The 20,381-nt window shown below is 51.3% G+C and overlaps 8 protein-coding genes across 8 annotated transcripts; 4 read left to right on the top strand and 4 right to left on the bottom strand.

Annotated features, from left to right (window-relative positions):
- Positions 1-4,181: 4,181 nt before the first annotated feature.
- Positions 4,182-6,786, top strand: VTN31DRAFT_5066 (uncharacterized protein; the record flags this gene model as incomplete). Its single annotated transcript, XM_069405524.1, has 4 exons — positions 4,182-4,323; positions 4,372-4,723; positions 4,781-5,696; positions 5,761-6,786. 4 exons carry the CDS (start codon positions 4,182-4,184, stop codon positions 6,784-6,786), a joined length of 2,436 nt encoding a protein of 811 aa, XP_069260579.1.
- Positions 6,787-7,389: 603 nt separating this feature from the next.
- VTN31DRAFT_5065 (uncharacterized protein) lies at positions 7,390-9,404 on the top strand (the record flags this gene model as incomplete). Its single annotated transcript, XM_069405523.1, has 2 exons — positions 7,390-7,736; positions 7,802-9,404. 2 exons carry the CDS (start codon positions 7,390-7,392, stop codon positions 9,402-9,404), a joined length of 1,950 nt encoding a protein of 649 aa, XP_069260578.1.
- A 399-nt stretch (positions 9,405-9,803) lies between these two features.
- Positions 9,804-10,258, top strand: VTN31DRAFT_5064 (40S ribosomal protein eS30; the record flags this gene model as incomplete). The annotated part of the gene is made up of 4 exons (XM_069405522.1): positions 9,804-9,837; positions 9,916-9,941; positions 10,043-10,147; positions 10,235-10,258. The coding sequence occupies 4 exons, from the start codon at positions 9,804-9,806 to the stop codon at positions 10,256-10,258; spliced, it is 189 nt and encodes a 62-aa protein (XP_069260577.1).
- Positions 10,259-10,721: 463 nt separating this feature from the next.
- On the bottom strand, positions 10,722-11,627 carry VTN31DRAFT_5063 (uncharacterized protein; the record flags this gene model as incomplete). Its single annotated transcript, XM_069405521.1, has 1 exon — positions 10,722-11,627. One exon carries the CDS (start codon positions 11,625-11,627, stop codon positions 10,722-10,724), a length of 906 nt encoding a protein of 301 aa, XP_069260576.1.
- Positions 11,628-11,954: 327 nt separating this feature from the next.
- VTN31DRAFT_5062 (uncharacterized protein) lies at positions 11,955-13,177 on the bottom strand (the record flags this gene model as incomplete). The annotated part of the gene is made up of 4 exons (XM_069405520.1): positions 11,955-11,977; positions 12,052-12,645; positions 12,720-13,058; positions 13,120-13,177. 4 exons carry the CDS (start codon positions 13,175-13,177, stop codon positions 11,955-11,957), a joined length of 1,014 nt encoding a protein of 337 aa, XP_069260575.1.
- Positions 13,178-13,636: 459 nt separating this feature from the next.
- On the bottom strand, positions 13,637-15,117 carry VTN31DRAFT_5061 (uncharacterized protein; the record flags this gene model as incomplete). The annotated part of the gene is made up of 7 exons (XM_069405519.1): positions 13,637-13,703; positions 13,753-14,261; positions 14,308-14,618; positions 14,678-14,840; positions 14,892-14,934; positions 14,996-15,009; positions 15,073-15,117. The coding sequence occupies 7 exons, from the start codon at positions 15,115-15,117 to the stop codon at positions 13,637-13,639; spliced, it is 1,152 nt and encodes a 383-aa protein (XP_069260574.1).
- A 422-nt stretch (positions 15,118-15,539) lies between these two features.
- On the top strand, positions 15,540-18,444 carry VTN31DRAFT_5060 (uncharacterized protein; the record flags this gene model as incomplete). The annotated part of the gene is made up of 5 exons (XM_069405518.1): positions 15,540-15,557; positions 15,610-15,722; positions 15,773-16,268; positions 16,319-16,557; positions 16,611-18,444. The coding sequence occupies 5 exons, from the start codon at positions 15,540-15,542 to the stop codon at positions 18,442-18,444; spliced, it is 2,700 nt and encodes an 899-aa protein (XP_069260573.1).
- A 242-nt stretch (positions 18,445-18,686) lies between these two features.
- On the bottom strand, positions 18,687-19,860 carry VTN31DRAFT_5059 (uncharacterized protein; the record flags this gene model as incomplete). The annotated part of the gene is made up of 4 exons (XM_069405516.1): positions 18,687-18,734; positions 18,800-19,314; positions 19,381-19,458; positions 19,533-19,860. 4 exons carry the CDS (start codon positions 19,858-19,860, stop codon positions 18,687-18,689), a joined length of 969 nt encoding a protein of 322 aa, XP_069260572.1.
- Positions 19,861-20,381: the final 521 nt, after the last annotated feature.

Below are 20,381 nucleotides of genomic sequence, written 5' to 3'. Positions count from 1 at the left end.
CCCGGTTGTTTTTTTTTTTTTTTTTTTTTTTTTTTTTTTTTTTTTTTTTGGATTCGGTCTCTGGGTCGCTGACCATCAAGCGCTACAGTCACAGCACTGCATATTCTAATAGCGACTTGTTAAAGACACAGCCATTTATCAGAAGAAGGACGCGGCAAAGAGAAGACAGTCCAAGCGAGTTATGTTGACAAATGTCGAGAACTCGAGATAACTAGACATACTTACTCGTAGGGAAAGGATACCTACGTGATACTAAGAAATTGACTACGAGTCCTTTAGTTGCCGTCGCTGCTCAAGCTCTGTGAGCAATTCCAATCCATTGATTTCGGCTTGATGGAAGAGCAACCTGAACCCTCCATCAACAACTGGTTCAACAATAATGAATCGCATTGCGATGATCAAGTACGAGTACTACTAACCTACTACTAACCTACTAGTACTCTTTCACTAGTCAGCACGACGGAGTGCTTTCTCGTGTTCTGCATGGTTGAAGAAAGTAGGAGCAGTGATGCATTGGCTTGCTCGAATATAAGCTGAGATGATTATTCGAGACCTCGATAGAATGTTTTCTGTTCTTAATGGGATGTTGTCCGTGCTTCGTAATGGACGTACGACAGCATGCTCGGATGGAAGCCGATCCAGATTCTTGGCATTTCTATGAAATCCTTTTAATTTCCGCAACATTTTACTCCGTCCTCCGCCCTCATACTCCGTGATTGCCAGCGCGGTACATGGTCGGTACAAAGTATGCAGTACATGTATACTCGTACGGATACTCCGACGCAGTTTTCCTCCCAGCCCTTGGCTACATAACAGACTACTAATTGGGTATGTGCTCGTAGACCAGCTAATATCACGGCAATCAATTTACAACGGGACATCTGTCGGCCAAGTGACCCGGCCGACTTGTTTGGAGTTCGTGAAGTCGAAACACCATTTCATCTCCAGCGAAGTACAGCCTAAGTACTGCATGACCCCTCTTAAGTCTCTTCAACTGAAAGCGCTGTGGCTCTTTCCGTCAGTCTTTAGCAATGGGCGGGTGTGCCATTAACGGAAATTACCAACATTTGCATGAGTGGTTTTATTGGCACACAATCCCAGGCTTCACAGCCACAGAGAGGATTGCCGGCTTCTATCTATCATTTTCCTCATTTTCCAAGAGGACGAACTCCGAGCAACTGCCATTCCGTCGTAATAAAGTGATGGTTGCTGTTACTGCAAGCCGGTATACTGCAGTTGATACTCGAGCTTGACTCGGTTAGCGATTGTGGTGTCCTGGGTATGTATCGAGTACTCAAATCGAGAGTGCCCATGCAATAACATACCGTGAGTAGGAAGATGTACTATTATGTATTCCTATTACCTAGCTTATACGAGTTTTCAAATTTACCTATGTACGGAGTACTCCGTAGGTACTCACTGGGTGCGGCCGTCATGATAATTACGTAGTACATCATAATCGCGGAATGACGGCGGGTGATTGTGGCAAGGCACAGTAATGTGCCGGCTGCCGGCTTTTCTCGATGTTCCTGATGTCATGATAGGATTCGCACGAAGCAGGGCACATCCTCTGTACGGAGTACTCGTAGATTGAACACAAAGTATCATTTCATTGGGCAACCGGCTATTATTATCAAGCCATGGTATGGAGTAGTAAGTACTACTTACCGGCAGATGAGAAACAAAGGGCGACCATTGTGGGCCGTACTGGGTCATCAGGTTAACACGTATGTATGGTAGTTAATTGAAGATCTCCTTGGGCCCTGCGCCTGGGGGCTGGCCCGTCTGGCCCGTGCTGGGCGTGCGGCGCAAGTTGTGGCAACCTACGACAGAGTTAAACAAGCATTTCACAGTGTTGGAGCTTGACACTAGTTAGTAAGTTAAGGCAGCTCAGTTGTAAGGGACTTTGTCCAGTTAGATCCCCATCTCCATTTCTCCGCAATCTGGATATTGAATTCAGTGTCTACTGATCGAAGGATCTTCAAGGTCTGAAGTCGGCAGGCTGAATAACTTGGTACGCACTTCCAGCAGTAGACGAGTGAAGGACTGCTGTGCTGTGGCTTGTAAGGCGTGAAATTTCATACCCATTGCTCTAAACTACTTAGTTAACCCTAGGTTAAACTTGCCTCACCAGCTTTCTTCAAGCGCAAAACTCGCATAACCTAGTTTCAATGCGATGCCGCTTATTTTACGGAGTATTACTTCTCTGTACCCGTGCAAGTTAACAGGTCAAAGAGTTCCTCTCCCAACCAGGATGTGAAATGTGACATTCCCTCGTAATTTATTAAGGTTTCTCTAACGAGAAATGTACTAGCGTTGCTTGGCGAATCGCTACAGACTTGAAAATTTCCGAAAAGGGCGATTAGTTTTGACGAGTCTGATGTTTGCAATGTTGATTTGGACCTGGCAGCCCTACTTCCGACATAGCCTAATAGGTAAACCGGACTCCGTACTCCGTACAGCACCAGGTTTCTCCAAGGCAAAAAATGACGAGCTGCACTTGATGAACTCCGTACATGCTTTGAAGCATCACCAACCGTCCCTGAAACCGGCTTGAACATGCAATTTTGCATCCAGCGGCATCTGCGACGGCTGGCTATCATCTTATTTTGACTTCTCCGAAACGCCTCCACAAGATTCCATCGGCAGAACTGCGTCTGACTGGGCCACTGGGGCGGCTATCAGAAATCTCATTCAATATCTAACCCTGACTAGCGGGACCCTGGCGTGTAGGGTCCTCCGAGGCTCCGACCCTACTTAATACTAACGGCACGGTGCTAAACTCCGTTGGGAGACGCGCGAATTGAAACCTAAATGAACACGCGTTAACCCTGCGGAAGAAAATGTCTTATAGAGATCTCACTCCAACATCATGCTTGTGATTCAAACGTGGGGCCAAGTCAAGATTCTTCCCGGTTGATCTTCTTCAGCCGTCTTTGGCCGAGAGCACCTCAACGAGTTCCTGTCGACCGCGATCTGCGTGCCGACAATCGGTGGAATCGATTATATCCCGACGTCCTGCAGCTTCCCGGATCCCAAACCGATCCCGGCAACTGCAACTGAATCCATTGCTATTCGACCCGGCGCTAACATGTCGCTTGTTCATTGAACGATTCTCCTCTATTTCAAATTCCAACCCCCCGCAATCCTGTTTGTCCGTGAAAATGAACTGAGCAAGGCCACTCGTTCGTCCATACAGAAATCCACTCGTTCATTTATAAGTCTCAACCGAATCGGGCAATTGATGTTCATTCGGGGTAGTTCCTCTTCAGCATATCAGGAGCGGCCTGTTCTGTAAGGCAGCCAGGGATCGACCTATTTGGATATCGATTTCACCCGCGCTTTTTCTCGCCGGTTGCACATTGTTGTTGTGTCTGGCTGGATGCCGAGCCGGGTTGCCAGCTGATATGCATCGGCCTCCCAGGTTTTGGGGAAGGTAGGCCGACCAAGCAGAACGTACCGCATGGTCAGTGATTTAGCTCTTCATGCCGGCTGGTAAGAATTCTCAGGCTAATGTATGATGTACTAAATAGAAATTCCACAGCCATTTACAAGGCTAGTCTGACATCGATCATTTTGCTTTCTGGCCTCTGGCAGTGTATTCTCGAATACCGACCTTTCCCACTTTTTTTTTTTTTTTTTTTTTTTTTTTTTTTTCTTTAATTCGAGACCTTCACGCTCATGCGGCGTGCTGGAAATTTGTTGATTGGCACGGTGTCAGAAGGAGAGCCAGTGAGGTCTAAGTGCCAGCAACCTATGCTAGACGACCTGAAGAGGTTACCATGTCCGGTACTTTCGGTCATGTCCTGCCTCTTCGAAGCTCCCATTCTGTTACGGAGTTGTCTTCTGTAAGCCAGGGTTGCCAAAGTCGAAATATCCCCACGAGTGACCTTTACAAACTACCGCCACTTCAAACTTCCGCGCCTTCGTCCCCGCCGGACGCCAGCAGTCCCCAAGACCAGATGCCTGGGCGACCATCACGCCGGTTAGAACCGTCAATAACGGATTCTGGAAGAACACAAGGCAACCAAGAGAAATTGCCGTCAATCGCGGAGTTGTTATCTTCACCAATTCATCCGAACCCTGCCCAATTCCAACAGAGCTCGTCACTGAGTCCTCCGACTACGACGCCTGACATCAGACATAGCCACCAAGCAGCATTATCAAGAACCCATCGTCATATGACTTCTGCGTACGATGTGAACTCTCGGTCGAACAGCTCATACGCAGAAGGACAACATCAGTCTACTCCGAAGCTGCCGTCACTCTCTGAGGTCGGCATCATCTCAAGAAATGGCATCAGACCGCCGCCCATTCCTGAAGGTAAGCTCATCCAGTAGACATTAAGTCCTGGCTAACATTGTATCCCAGTGAAACATGAGCGTGTATCAAAGGAGCCGTCTCCCATTTACCAGCCCCGGTGGAAAGAAGGTAGTCCACTTGCTGGGGCGCAGCGACCCATTATTTTGCCGCAAGTAGTTGATGAGCAGTACATTGAAGGCCAAGGGCTCTGCTATATCTACGCAGACGGGACGTATTGCCCGACATCAATCGACGGCGAACCGGTGAATGCGAGCTGGGGTGTCACGAAGGCCGGAAAGCCTCGAAAGCGCTTAGCGCAGGCTTGCGTTACCTGTCGGGAGAAGAAGATTAAGTGTCAGCCCAACCTTCCCAAGTGCGACCAATGCCACAAATCTGGGAGGGAGTGCCGATTTGAGAGCGCGTGAGCAACTCACCTAGGCAGACGTGACGGGTTCTGACAACTGCTAACAATGATTAGCCCACGCGGCCACCAAGCGCGACACTCTGACTACGAAAACATCCGCCAGAGGACCGCTCATATGCGATCGTCACTTCCACCGACTCCCAACAGTCCCCAAGTCGACAGTGCGATGCATAGCATGAGACGGCCTTCAAGAGGCTTCGACTCTGCCCCTGTTGGGAATTCTCAGTACTCTGTATTTGAAGGGCAGCCTGCCATTTCACCGTCCGTTGAAACGGCTGCTGATTTCCAGCACACTCGCAAGCGTCGGAGGCGAGGATCAGGAGAACGTTATCCTGGCGGCAGTATGGATTCTACGAGGACAGAGACCGATGGCACCGCATCTGTGCCACTCGACCGTTCCGATGTGTTGCCAGACGCCGTGGAGATGAACAACCATAACACGAACTTCCGGCATTGGGCCACTGACCCCTTTGAGACCGAATCAGAGATTGCATCTCATTGTCTAGACATGTACCTGCAGTGCGTCAACGATCGTCTTCTGCATTTAATGCCTAAAGGGCCTTTTTGGCGTTGGGCAAAGTTTTCGCGGTCAAAATCCTTGGACGACAAGATGCTCCTGTACTCAATGCTCGCGATAGGCTCCATGTTCTCGCACCGACCGGACCGTGTCAACGTGGGAGAGCACTTTCTCACAATAGCTAGATATGCGGCCGACCAAAGCCAACATCGCCTTACATTGCAGTTGGCGCAGAGTCGACTCATTCTGAGTTTATGGTACTCGGCTATCGGTGCCCTGGACACCGCTTGGGACTTCATTAGGACTGCAGCAAAAGCTGTCTGCGACCTTGGCTACAACAGAGAGACATCTGGTATAGCTGTCAATACTTCTGCGGACTTGGAATATCATCTGCAGCCTCACGCTCTGGCCGAGTGCCGTCGTCGTACGTTTTGGGCGGTTTTCATCCTGGACGTAGGCAGATCTCTTGTTTCCTACGCAATCTTTTGGTGGGCGCTTGCTAACTTGGGTCTTACAGCGATTGTCCACTTTTTATTTCATGAATTCGTCGAGCCTTCTTTCAGAGAACGTTTTCCTCCGCCTACCCTGCTCCGAAGACGCGTATGAGTTGCAACATGTGCCGACGATGCCAATCTTTCAGGGTCACATGAACGACCGCACACTGTCGCAGCTTGACAAATCATCCTTTGGATTGATGGCCTTTGTGGTGGAAGCAGCCGCTCTCTGGGGCGAAACATCGTCCGCTTTACTTCAATCGGTCCATATACCTCTGGACCCTTATACCACTTGGTACCAACACTACTACGAGACGGTCGTGAAGCAGGCCGTGGCTTGGGTAGAGACCCTCCCTGACCACCTTAAGGAGGGCGTTGACAATCTCGAGAGTGCTTTCCGCCTTGGAAAAGCAACCGATTTTGTGACAATCCATATTCTGTATCATGCGACGCTGATGATGCTGAACAGACATGTCCGTCGCTGCAGTGTCCCCGACAACATTGTCGAGAGACAGGTAGCACAGGCTCGTAATCACGCCACGGCTATTCTGCAGCTTGGGACGCTGGTATCTCGTCTGGACGCCAGATGGGCTTCGTCAGCGCAGCCTAACCTTCAGCCGACCCTGCTACTCCCATTCCTCAGCTGCTCCATCCTTCTGGCAGCAGACGTGGTGAGTGGCCTTGGCCGTGTGGATGAAATCGAAAACTGCCTATCATATCTGAACGGAGGTCTCGAGCTTGTCGATGGCATCGGTCGGTATTGGGGTGTTGCCCGTTCACTGGGGCGACTGCTTCGGCTGCGAATCGACACACTGTCTAACTTCATCAAACATGCTCAGCGGTTTCGGCAGCGACTGAAGATGTATTACATTGATGGTCCATCTCTGGCTAGCTATGTATATTCGGAGACAGCCCGATTGGGGGTTGGCGTTGGTGACGTAGCGAGCAACTTTCCTTTGTATGGCCAGTTGGCAGCACTCGCACTGCGTCACCTCGGCGGGCGAACGGACGGGGTTGCGGCCATCCCAGAGACCTTTGAGGAATGGTAGATAGCATGAGTACTGAGTACTCCGTGTGATTGCATTTGCATTTGCTATGAATAGTCGCTCCGTTCAAGCGAACTGATGATAGCGAAGTGTTATGCCGTGGTTTCTGCGGAGCCTAACTGGGTTTTTTTTTTTTTTTACCAAGATCTTCCACCTAGAGGTACCTATTCGTTTCCTTATATTCATGCAACTTGGCGACCTTGGGCAATCCATATTCTCCTTAGAGCGTGCGAGTACCTTTGTTTAGTAGGTTTACCTTAGCGCTTGAGACAAGTATTAGTCCATCACATAGTTGACTTATTCGACATCATGTTGGCTGTTGCAATCGATCTGAAGAACATCAAGTACGGAGTACGCTGTCACGGTTGTATCGTAGGGCTGATGCCTTGGCGTCACTTCGAGTCCAGACAGGGCTCGGAGCCTCGGACTCGATGACGATCGGAGAACGACATCTCCGCGCATCTCCGTTCCACCCTTGTCGTCGTTGGCAGCTCGGAAGCCCTCTTTATGTCCAAACCTAGTCCTAATTGTCTAGTGTCCAGTGTCCACTATCCAGGTAGTGACCTGATGGATCTGGATGCGGACGAGCAGTAAGGGGTCAAGACCATGCTCGCATTGCCCGTCTGGCTGCGCGAATCCCCAGTGGGATCGTCTCGTTGGCATTGGATTCCTCCGCCCTTGAGAAAAGCTGGCCGTGCGACGGCACGGTGGATCAGGGGTCCGGATCCGCCCCGAGACTTACTCTTCACGCCGCTTTTCCCGAAGTTCCAGGAGCTGCCGATTCGCGTTCTCAATACGATCGCACCGAGGAAACCCTACAAGGTGGCATGGCTATTGCTACTGTATGCGGTATGGTTCGTCATCTGGCTCGTGGTGTTGGTCAAGTCAGCGTCGTCGGGAAACATTGAGGACTATGGCCGGCCAGAACCGATTAGCTGTACAGCGAGCTATTGGTATGTCGAGCTCTCGCTGAACTGCTCGGGTGTGTTGATGTATGCTAAAGGGTGCATGATGATAGGGCAAAGGACAATCAATGTGGTTTAAATGGCAACGATTGCCGCCCTTTCAGCGCCGCTGGTTTCGCCTTCCGCTGTCCAGCAAACTGCAAATCGCTGATCGTTCTCGACGAGCGAACCGTCGGCAATCAGACGTTCAACTACCAGCCGTTCGTGGTCGGAGGACAAGAGCCGGGCTCATCGGAGCCGGGCATTTATCGCGCAGATAGCTACCTCTGTCAAGCTGCCATTCATGCAGGGGTCGTTAGTGATGCCACTGGCGGTTGCGGTGTGGTGGAGCTGAGAGGAGCTGCCCCCTCCTTTCCCTCAGTCACGCAGAATGGGTTGTCATCGATCGCATTTCCGTCTACGTTTCCCAAGTCCTTCAGCTTTGTGCAGTTTTCGTCGCAAGTCTCGTGCCCGAAGGATCCAAGATGGCCACTGCTCGGTGCCACAGTGACCGCTATCGTGCTGGTGTCGCTCTTTACCACCTCCTCGACCGTGTTCTACTTTACCACGTTCGGAATCCTGATCTCGCATGTGGGAGTGGTGTCAGATCCTCCGAATTTGAAGACGCTGCCGGATCTTTTCTCCATGTTTTTTTCGCGCCTTGTTCCCGCGGCCTTTGTTGCCTATGTGCTCTTTCTCTACGCGGGACGACCACTCCTGCAGCGAGTGTCGGCGCCTAGCTACCAGCTGAGCAAGACTATCTTATATTTGACGCCGGCCTTGATCGGTGCATTGAACAATTACACCTTTGCGACGTGGATACCCTTGCAGCGACTCACACCGCATGACCTTCAGCACGAGCCGGGGGCTAAGGCGGCGCTGGCGATTATTGTCACAATCTTGGTCGTCATTGTTTTGAGTCAAGCTTGGTATATCCGCCAGGCCGGGCTACTGCCGCGGTATCTCAAGCTGTACCTAACTATAGGTGTCATCCTGCTGATTCTCCTGTCTTTGCCGGGCCTGCGACTGCGAATCCACCACTATCTTTTGGCTATGATTTTGATGCCGGGCACGGCGATACCAATACGCCCATCGCTTATCTACCAAGGACTGTTACTCGGCCTGTTCATTAACGGCGTCGCACGATGGGGATTTGCATCCGTGATCGAGACGCCCGAGCAGTTGGGGGAAGATCCTATGACACCCGGTGGATGGTGGGGAGCTTCCTACCCAAACATTACCAACTCCTCCGTCACTATTCGCCTGGACCCAAATGACCACTATGGCGGGAATGGGAACGTCACCTTCAATCTTTGGGAACCAGAGCGAATGGAAGAGCTCAGTGTCGATGGGATCAGCGTTCTCGTCAACGACGTCGAACGCTGGAGAGGCTTCCTTGACGAGGATCGAGAAGCAACGTTCATCTGGCGGCGCAAGGGCCGTCGGGGTCTCGGATTAACGAGCCACAGTATCGAGGCAATGGAGGCAATGGATTCTATAGTGAAGGACTCGGGAAGCGACAGTGACGTTGATGATGACGAAGACGAGCCGCAAGACCTCTTCTTCCGCTTTGCATTTCTCCGGGGATCGATAGCTGGACATTATGGACCTGCAGGAGTATGGCTTCGGGATGGGCGCTGGATTCCGCCCGAGGAAGATGATTCAAAAGAAACATGATAACGAAGTGATGAATGACAATCTAGACATTTGATAGAATGCTCGACTTTGACAATCAGATCTTCATCGAGTCAAAATGAGTAACAATTGCTCATGGTCAGCCAACCGACAACTGTCCAAACATGCCTCAGGCCCTCCTGCGCTAGTCCCGGTTACCGGGACTAGCGAGGGCCTGAGGCACTGAGGCAACCCAAACAGAAAAGTACCTATACGATTACGTAATCCACGGTTCGGCGAATAGAATATCCGTGACAGAGAACCGCACACAAATCCACCCGCACCACTCCCCACAGTCGCCTCTAGCCGAGAATTCCCAAAGGAACTTCCCACCAGAGCAACGACTCTCCTCCTGTTCAGACCATCGGCATCACCGAGTTCGCAGAGGAATAGTCATCCACCATGGGTAAAGTTCACGGATCTCTTGCCCGTGCAGGTATGTCAGTTTCATTGAGCGATTCGTTGGCGAGAGGAAGGATTTGGAATTGCTGATGAAAATTTTCACGATGAACAGGCAAGGTCAAGGCCGCAACTCCAAAGGTTCGCATCATCGAACAAGAGGCGTCCAGTTTGTCGCTCGCTACTTTAGCAGGAGACTGACCTCGGTTTTTTTTTTTTTTTTTTCCCTCGATGGAATACAGGTCGAGAAGCAGGAGAAGCCCAAGAGCCCCAAGGGCCGTGCCCGCAAGCGACTCCTCTACACCCGCCGGTTCGTCAATGTTACTCTGACGGGTGGCAAGCGCCGGGTATGTCTTTTCTTCTCTCTGGATTCTCGACTCTGACTTGATTTGATGGGAACTTGACGGGCTAACTATTTGCTTTCTGTTGAACAGATGAACCCGAGCCCGAGCTCTTAAATCGGTTGGCGGCGTTGTCCTGTGTCGTTGCCTCTTGATTTTACCTGCGTTTTGTTTTTATGTGTATCAATTTCATTGATGCGATGATCGCGATGAGGCTTTGATTAGGGGTTTGTCTGTTTGGATCGGATAGGGCAGGCAGGCAGACACATACAAATGGAAGACCGTCACTGGTTGTGATGCTCAATCACCTTCTTTCCCTAGTCTCGATAAAAATTTTTACAGAGTAAACAGGTCTATTATTCGACTAAGGTATACTACACTCTCAGTCAACTTGTGACTGCCATGGAAATTCACTGCGCCTCGTAGATGTACAACATGCTCTCCCTTTGATCCGGCATGAACCACACCCTCAACTTGCCATCTACAACCTGCGCCTCGATCGGATTCTGCGTCAAACGAACGCCTTTGTCGCTCTTGAGACCGATCGGGACCTCCCACACGGGGATCATCGTCTCGATATCTACCAGGGCCAATCCACCCAGGTTGAAGCCGTCGACCGTGGCGACGCCGCCGCAGAGCATGAGCGGTCGCTTGTCGTTATTCTTGCCAAGGCTAATGATCCATTCCCAGAGCGACGAGGTGGGAGGAAACACGTGTGGCACCCGCTGGTGGCCGAGGAATTTGCAGTCCTGGTAGTCGATGAAGAAGGATGGATTCGTGACGCGGCGCTTGGGTGAGTGAAGCCTGGTAGGGGTGCAAAGCCACGCGGGTAGCGCTTCAAAGACCAGGTGGTCGCGTTGCGGCTTCCCCAGCTCAACGTGACCAGGTTATCGGTGACGGTGTCGTGGACAATGCCACCGTTATGGTCGTTTGTCCGAAACAGCCGCTCCGATTTTAGGGTCAATGGGTCGATACGAGCTATGGTCGCCGTCGAGTTTGGCCGGTACTGTGAGAGGGTGATCCAGATGTAGCGTCCGTCGTAGTCGAGGCCGCCACCATGGTACTCAATTTCACCGGGCTTGGTCAAAGAGGAGTTGGCGAGCAAATGTCCTTGAGTGTCGTAGAGCAAGAGGTGCATGAAGCCAGCTCCAGGGCTACAGTCGGTCCCATTGATGGTCTGGTTGTACCTCTCCGTCGGTTCCGTCCATTGACCAGAAGACACAAAAAGTCGGTCGTTGCCGACCAGGACCATTCCTTCCGGCTCGCCGGTGTCGCCCTCGATCGGAGTCTTGGAGATGAGCTTCCACTCCGTCGACCCCCGGAGCTTCAGAAACAACTCAACGATCTTGCCTCCGTCGGAGCGTGCATGCGACGGAGGCAGCTTGTGATTGGGAATCAGAGGCCCATTGTGGTACACTCGGACATCAGATGGAGCCGCGATGGCTCCAGCGAGTAAACCAGCAAGCACCCAGTTTGTGAACCGCATCTTTTCCGTCCGTCGATCTTGAGGACAATGCTAGCAATCCTAGGGAACCAATGCCAGCCTTATATCGTGGTGCTGCTTGATTAGATTATCTAGGCCCTCTCGGCAATGTTGCCGATGCAAACTTTCATGGTGCCAAACGAGCCACGTACTGTTACAATTATCCGATCGAGCTAATTATTCGTTCGGCACTTTGGCTTGTTGAGACTTTGGTGTTGACGTTTCTCGATCCAAGGCGCCGAATGCGGGGTCGCAAATACGTTGCTCTCCTTGGGACTGCTGTTGGCGAACCTCGATTTCGGGTATAGTCCAGAGGCTTCGAAGGAGAGATTAGCTGTAAACTTTGACAGTGCCTGGAATGATGGGTTCTGTCAGTAAAACTTTTTTTCCCGATTACCAACGGATTATCAACGCAGAAACAACATACCGTCGGCACATGCGCTCGCCCAGCAAGCCCCCTTCTCGTTCCAAGCTACGCAACTGACGGCTTTGACGCCATCGCCAGCCGGGACTCTAGCAATCACATCTCCGCTGAGAATGTCCCATGCGAACACGGACGCTTGGGTCGAGCCATCCTTTTTCTCCATGTTGGCCGACTCGCTACCGCTAAGGACAACGGCGTCCCCCTTGGCGAACACAGACCGGATTCGCAAAGACGTATTCCGGTAAGATTGGGTCCCGAACTTTGCATTTTGTTCTTCGCCACCAAATGCCTTCAGAAGCTTCCCGTCCAGACGATCTAGCATGCGAATTCGACTATCCAAACTCGAGACCAGTAGCGCTTGGCCGTCGGCCGAACACCGCACGCTGGCAACTGGTTGTCCAACGACGTCAACGGTCATCTGGCCCATGCGGAGATCGTAGATGCGAACTCGACCATCATAGCTCCCACTGGCAATAGAGTACGTAGGCATGTGAACGTGTAAGGTAGAAACGGTGTCCGTGGCTTCAGTAAAAGTCTGGATCGGCTTGTGAGAATTCGATTTCGTGTCCCAGACGCTTATTGTCGTATCGGCACTGCCTGGATGTCAAGAGGACAGTCAGACCATGTACCCACTGGCGAGAACGCTCGCTGATTTGGAGTTGCCAGCATACCAGATACCACAACGGAGTCACCCTCCCCGGCAAATTGGACGGCCTCCACGCGACTCGAGTGCCCGCTCCATCTTCTCACGGTCGTCCCCTGCTCGACATCCCAAAGATATACTTGACGATCACCGCCTACACTAGCGAAACGCGAATTGTCACCGGCGACGGCAATGTCCAGGACCGAGTAGGCATGCACTTCATACTTCTGGATCGGTTGTGTAGTCTCGACGACGGTGCGACCTGTTGAGGTGGGAATGGCACGGGAAAGGTGAATAGCTCGGTCGGAGGATCCAGTCAGGAGGTAGGTGCCTGGATAGCTGGAGAATATGACTGCGTTGACAGGTCCTGTTCAATTTTGTTCTCTTCAGCGTTCAGCTCCCGGTACAGATGCGGGGCTTGGACTCACCATTATGGGTTTTGAGAGTATGGACATGTGTTGTGGGAAATTCTTTCACGCTAGACATGAGAAGATAGGATGGAAATCAGAACTGTAGTGTTTTCTTGAGGCCAGGATTGTTGACAGAGAAAGTCCTGCGACAACTTTCAAGACTGATGTGGAGCATCATGAGGCCTAGTCGCGTTGCCATGGATCTGTCAGTGAATTTTGCCGACGCGTTCAATGGCAACTCTCTACGAACCGAGTGGATGTATTGAAGCACAAGAATTAATTGTATTGCTTTCACACACTACGACAGAAATATAAAGGGATATTATGCGGTCAAAAAGGAACCATCGTTCACGGTGTAGGAATCGGAAACAGCCACTGATGGACCCGGTACGTCCAGAATGTTGTCTGCCATGAAAACGATCACCACAGAAAGGAAAATGGGGTAGTCGAAGGGAATGAAGGATCGCAGACAGGTTGGAGTGGCCGCCAACGGCCCAGAACAAGCTTCGTAAAAGCGCCACTGACTGGGGCGATTCTAACGACGGCCGTGACTGCGGGCCGAGGCTTGCATTTGCTCGAGCTCTTGCTCCAATTGTTTGATCCTGTAACGAGTCAGCGCACTTTCCGACTGATCCCTTTACTCGTACGTACGCTGCGTGGGTAGCCTCCAGATCCTTGTTGAGGCGGTCTCGCTCGGCAATGAGCTTCTGCTCCCACTGCCGGAACCGCTGCTCCTCGATCTTGACTTGCTCGGTGAACCGCTTGCGCAGGGCCTCCTCCTCTTCCTTGAACTTGGGGTTATCCAGTTTGCGAGGTCGTGCTTCACCGAACTTCCGCGTCTCCATTTGCTGGGCACGGTAGTTCTCGTAGTGCTGCTCCTCAGTCGTTTGAATGAGGTCAAGCATGTGAGTCCGGATGAGAAGCGATCGGACCTTCTTGAAGTCGCAGTGGTCCTCGTTTTCGACTTCTGCAACTCCCCAGATGTACTGGCGGCCCTTGACCACCTTGCCTTCATTGTTCTTCACATCCTTCTCCGAGCCAATGACAGCAAAAGGCATGGCCGCAATCAAGCTACGGGCATGCGCAGCAGCATGCTCATCGTCCTCGTCGATGGGAGGTTGATAGATCTTGATACCTTGGGCTTCCACGACAGCCCGAATCTATTCCTGTGAGTGATGTCCCGCCCACTCAGACTTGTTCACTTACCCTCTGTTTGAAACGGGCCAGGTCGGACGGGCTTAGAGTATCAGCCTTGGCGATGACAGGGATCAAATTGACACGGGTTGCAAGGCGCTTCATCACTTCGATATCAAGCGGCTTCAGAGTGTGTCCCGTCGGGCGAATGAAGTACAAGCAAGCATGGACACGAAGGTCGATCTTGTCCGTTCGGCGGGGCTGTTGTTCCTGCAACATGTAGGATTCATGCTGGTCGTCCAGGAAATCGATGATAGGCTCCCAGGAGTCCCGATTGTTCACGTAGTCACCGAATCCAGGAGTATCGATAACCGTAAGGCGCACTGCAAGTAGATAAGTTAATAGGCTCGGAAATGCCAGTCTGGAGGCCGTATCTGCATACCTTTGAAGAATTTCTCTTCCAGCTCTGCCTTGGTGATTTCGATCTCGACGGTCTTGTCAATCTGCTTTTGATGTCGCTTCTTGTGGTCGGCATAGTTTTTAATAGTAGTGGAGAATAGCGTGTTAATGAAGGTGGTTTTGCCCAGGCCGGACTCTCCGGCGACCTGCGATTGTTAGGGATAGTCGGAAAAGCAGCCAAGGGAACCAAGTCACACCATTATTGTGAACGCAGCGCCTCGTTTAGCGACAATCTTATGGCTATTGTGTCAATTAGAAGTCTGTCTCTCTCTCGTCAGGTGCATGATGGTTGACGGCCTACCGCTGGTTCGGAAGCTGGGAAGCAAGTCACGTCAGCAAAATGCCAAAGAAAACCGAGAATAAATGAGAATGACTTACATTGGCAATGCCAATCGGCGACGCAGTTTCCGTTGAAGGGGCCATGGTGCTTGTGTTTGTCAAACCTGAGGAGCTGGTCAAAACAAAACAGCCCACAGCAGCTGTGCGGGACGTTCACCCGAAGGGGTTCGAAGTTGGTACAAGGAACGGATCGGAGTAGAAAAGGAACCAGCCAGCAGAATTCAAGACGAGGAACGAGACAAGGGGTGCGAAAGTGATGGGAGCAGAGGACTCAGATCCGTGTCTTAGAATGTGCTTCTGTCCTCTTCAGAATCAGGAGCCCCTGAACGCGAGTGGAGTCCACCAATGAGATGCGCGAAATGCTGGAAGCCGCCTTACCCAACTTGGCGTAGCTCGGCGGAACCGCAAAAAAGTTGCTCCCGTTCCGAACCAAAAGCAGAAAAGCGTTGATTAATTTTTGTGCCAGGCCAGGTCCTCGAGAGTGTGAGCAGCTGTTTCCGACGACAATGAAGATTGATTTCAAGGTCCGTATGCGACCCTGATACTCGTGCCTTACTCGCTGACACGTCTTCGCAGTTTTCGAATTTACTGGGGACCGTCTATCGCCAAGGGAATTTGCTCTTTACCCCGGACGGCACCTGCTTGCTCTCCCCAGTGGGCAACAGGGTTTCCGTGTTCGACCTTGTCAAGTATGATGCGTCCGCAAATTTCGGGCAGACAAAGCTGACACTGGGGACAGTAACAAATCCTATACTCTTCCGCTCGTTCACCGCAAGAACATCGCGCATCTCGACCTAACTCCACAAGGAAACCTTCTCCTCACCATTGATGAAGATGGACATGCGATTCTGACGAATCTCCGGCGGCGTATTGTCATATATCACTTTTCCTTCAAAGGTCCAGTCGACGCACTCAAGTTCTCTCCATCCGGTCGTCACTTCGCCGTTGGGATCGGACGACGGCTGCAGTTCTGGCAAACCCCGACAGTTCCTGGGACGGATGCGAGTGGAGGGCTTGAATACGCGCCATTTGTCCTCCACCGGGATCTGGCAGGTCACTTTGATGTGATTCGGAGTATTGAGTGGTCCAGCGATTCCCGTTTCATTCTCACAACCTCCAAGGACCTCACTGCGAAGATATGGAGTCTCGATCCGGAAGAAGGTTTCGAGCCGACTACCCTTGCTGGTCATCGGCAGACTGTCAAAGGAGCCTATTTTTCAGCGGACCAGGAAACGGTAGGCACATTTGAGCCTTGTGTTTGGAACGCAGTGCTGATGCGGAGAAGATATATACAGTCAGTCAAGACGGCGCACTGTTTCGATGGGAGTACACGACTCGAGATGACGACGAAGAAGATTCCGACTACCGATGGAGGATTGTGAAGAAGGACTTTTTCATGCAGAATGATGCGAAGCTGAATTGCGCTGCTTTTCACGCCAAGTCCAACCTCTTGGTCGTTGGATTCTCCAATGGCATATTTGGTCTCTACGAACTGCCCGACTTTAACATGATTCATATGCTTAGGTATGCGTTAGACATCATGAATGCTTTGCTCTCTGTTTGCTAACCTATTGTAGCATCTCGCAAAGCAATATCGATCACGTCACAATTAATCAGTCTGGCGAGTGGCTCGCATTTGGCTCTACAAAACATGGGCAGTTGCTGGTCTGGGAGTGGCAGTCAGAGTCGTACATCTTGAAGCAACAGGGTCACCTTGACTCCATGAATGCTTTGGCTTATTCCCCTGATGGTCAGAGGATTATTACTGCCGCAGACGATGGAAAAGTCAAAGTTTGGGATACATCATCCGGGTTTTGCATTGTGACCTTCACCGAGCATACCAGCGGAGTCACCGATTGCCATTTTTCCAAACTGGGGAATGTTCTATTCACCTCGTCGCTGGATGGATCAGTCAGAGCATGGGACATGATCAGGTATCGGAACTTTCGCACATTTACAGCACCTTCTCGACTGGGCTTCTCATGCTTGGCTGTAGATCCCAGTGGTGAGGTTGTATGTGCGGGGTCGATAGATTCTTTCGACATTCATATCTGGTCGGTCCAGACGGGCCAGCTATTGGATCGATTATCGGGACATGAAGCGCCTGTAGTGTCAATGGCTTTTGCTCCTGATGGGGCTCATTTGGTGAGTGGCAGCTGGGATAAAACAGTAAGGGTGTGGAGTATATTTGGACGCACGCAGACCAGCGAGCCTCTCCAGCTGAAGTCAGATGTCCTCAGCGTGGACTTCCGGCCCGACGGGAAGCAGATCGTGGCGTCGTCTTTGGACGGTCAGCTCAGTTTCTGGTCCGTGTCGGATGCCACTCAGCAAAGTCTGATTGAAGGACGCCGCGACGTATCGGGCGGCCGGAAAATCACAGATCGGCGAACGGCCGCTAATGCAGAGGGCACCAAGTCATTTAACCGTGTTACTTACAGTGCGGACGGATCATGCGTGCTGGCTGCAGGAAACAGCAAGTACATCTGTATTTACGATGTGACAACTGGCTCTTTGATCAAGAAGTTTCAGGTGTCTGTGAACACGTCATTGGATGGCACCCAGGAGTACCTGAACAGCAAGGACATGACCGAGGCTGGCCCTCGAGGGTTGATCGACGAGACAGGGGAAGCATCTGATCGAGAAGAACGCTACGACCGAAGCCTTCCGGGAGCGAGACGCGGGGATGCCGGTGCCCGCAAAACAAGACCTGAAGTGAGGGTAGCCTCGGTGGCGTTCTCTCCAACCGGACGCTCGTTCTGCGCGGCAACGACCGAGGGCTTATTGATTTACAGCCTGGACAACGAATTCGTCTTTGACCCCTTTGACCTTGACATTACCATTACTCCAGACAGCATTCTTGATACACTGCAAGCCGCTAAGGCCGCATCCATTTCAACGGCTACCAGTGCTGAAGAGCCGTCCTATCTCAAAGCCCTCGTCATGGCATTCCGCTTGAATGAGGCTCGTCTCATTCGGGTAGTCTACGAAGGTATACCACATGCGGATATACCGCATGTCGTTCGTGCTTTGCCCACCCCGTACCTGCCTCGTCTTTTGCGGTTCGTGGCTCACGCGACGGATGAAACTCCTCATCTTGAGTTCAACTTGCTATGGATCGAATCATTGCTCAGCATACATGGGCGGTATCTGAAGGACAATGCCGCTCGATTTGCGCCAGAACTGCGAGCAGTCCAGCGAGCAGTAGACGATATTCGAGACAACCTGAAGCGTTTGTCTGAGAGGAACGTGTATGAGTTGGACTATCTGTTGTCCAAACCAGTCATTCCGGCCAAGAAAACCAACAACGTCGCTGCTCTCCAGGTCGAGAATGGCACCGCGGTTGATCAGGATATGGCTGATGTTGATGGCAATGACGAAAATAGCGAAGAGGAGTGGATTGGCTTTTCATGAATATCTTGCATTGTGTATACCTGGTTGGCGTTCTCATGGTGGATTTCTTTGGCAAGAGTTCTTTGCTTTCAACTACATGTAACAATAGTGTATAGAGAAGCGAGACGATCCTGAATCGCATGATCGAGTGTCATGAGATCTCGTGAATAGGTTCATGTCGTAAGTCCGTATACTATTGATGTGTCTTCATTTAGTGACATGGATTCCAGACATCTGAGTGTCCAATTCTCTCACCATGAAGGTCACATAATAGCGACCGCATTTGGAGGACTGGCTACACCTCCAGGGACCTATCAGTACAATCAAGGGTTAGACCAGCGATACTGACGAAAGAAACAATGGGATAGGAACATACATGCAATGGAACACTGGAGAAGAAAAATGTCCAACGGCCCTTTTCCTGACAATACTTCGCCAGCCTCTCCAGATTGAACATTTCCCCAATAGGCATGCCCCAGCCAGCTAGACACCACTGATGCAAGGACCATTCCTGGGGAATTTGGGGACCGGTAACTGGTGAAGATTCCATTGCAACTGCATCGCTCGCTATGGCCGCGAATTGGTTCTCCCAAAGCCAGCGCAGGGTTTCTTCGCTGGACTCGATGCCAATGAAGTCGTGACTGGGTCGGTTACCGAGGGCAATAGCCTCATCAACTGAGAGCTCGTCGTACGCGGCGGTAAACCCGCAGCGAATGAAGAGGATATCACCAGGGCGGAAGGAGACATTCTGTTCCTGTGCAACCTCCTTGATGGCACCGATCGGGATTACAGTGCTTTCGAAGGCGCGGATGGGAATGCCCTTACGCTCCGCGTACGAGGCATAGTCGAGCAGTACGCCACGACCAACAATGCCACCGTTCTTGACCCATGCTTTGTGAAGTCAGTACACAGTCTGGAATGGTACATTTTTGCATGGGTTTTACTGGTTCTCCTTACCGTCAATTCCGATAGCACTGCTGTTCTCAACTTTCTCCTGCGTTACGCCATTGTAGAATACTCGATGAGATTGATTCCCTGCCAAAGTCCCGGCCATCGATCAGTATCGGTCAATCATGGTTTTGGCCTTAGTGGAAGTCCTTCGAACTCACCAAAGTGCCGAAATCCATCCCACTGTGTACTACTCTGCGTATTTAATACAAGGATATCATCATTGACGACGCGGAGAGCCTTGTGAGCAATGCTCTTCTCGAACGTCTGTCTGCCGTAGAAGGGTTTGTGCAGATGGTTCAGCTCCCAGTCCAGCGAGAAGCGGACACCATCTTTGATCTCTTGGGCGGCAGCGCGCACAACTTCTGGTGTAAGAAGATTGAGCATGCCGAGGTCATTGTCTTTGCCAAAGAGTCCCCAGGCATTGCCCTTGGGTCCGGAAGGATCCAGAGTAAGCTCGTCGAAGGAAGGGATCTTGACAGGCGCCATTGCTGCTGAATTGTAGTACTACTATTTCATTCAATCTGGACTTCGGATCTGGCTGTTACATTCAAAGCAAGTTCTGGTCATTGTCGATCTGCTTGAAGTTCATTGCTCCTATTTATCTAGAAATCCTCCTTGATGACCTCCCAAGAGGTCCGAGGAATCAAGATCCATCGTGTCTGACTCTGACCCCGCATGGATGCTGCTTGCCTGTGCGTCGATGTCTGAAACTCGGACAAGAGTCCGAGCAGGGTGGGTCGGCATTCGGCAGTTCGGTATTCATTGACGTAGACGTATCACGTATTTGATGATAAGGGCAGGCAGATTGATAGTCAGCAGTCTGCCAACTTGCCCAGGCTCCAATTAGCCTCGGCTGTGCTGGGTTCCACGAGAATGAGGGAAATCTGATTAGGGTTAGGTAACCCTATCTCTGATCCCTAACCCTAGTCTCATCCTGTACGGGGAGAACGGGGGGAATGGAATGAACCATAGTGCCATAGGTCCTTTCTCGAGCCGTGTCTAAAGCA

Source organism: Thermomyces dupontii (assembly GCF_041956625.1).
Source record: "Thermomyces dupontii strain NRRL 2155 unplaced genomic scaffold VTN31scaffold_4, whole genome shotgun sequence".
Lineage (NCBI taxonomy): Eukaryota > Fungi > Ascomycota > Eurotiomycetes > Eurotiales > Trichocomaceae > Thermomyces > Thermomyces dupontii.
This window is presented reverse-complemented; position numbering and strand designations above follow the sequence as displayed.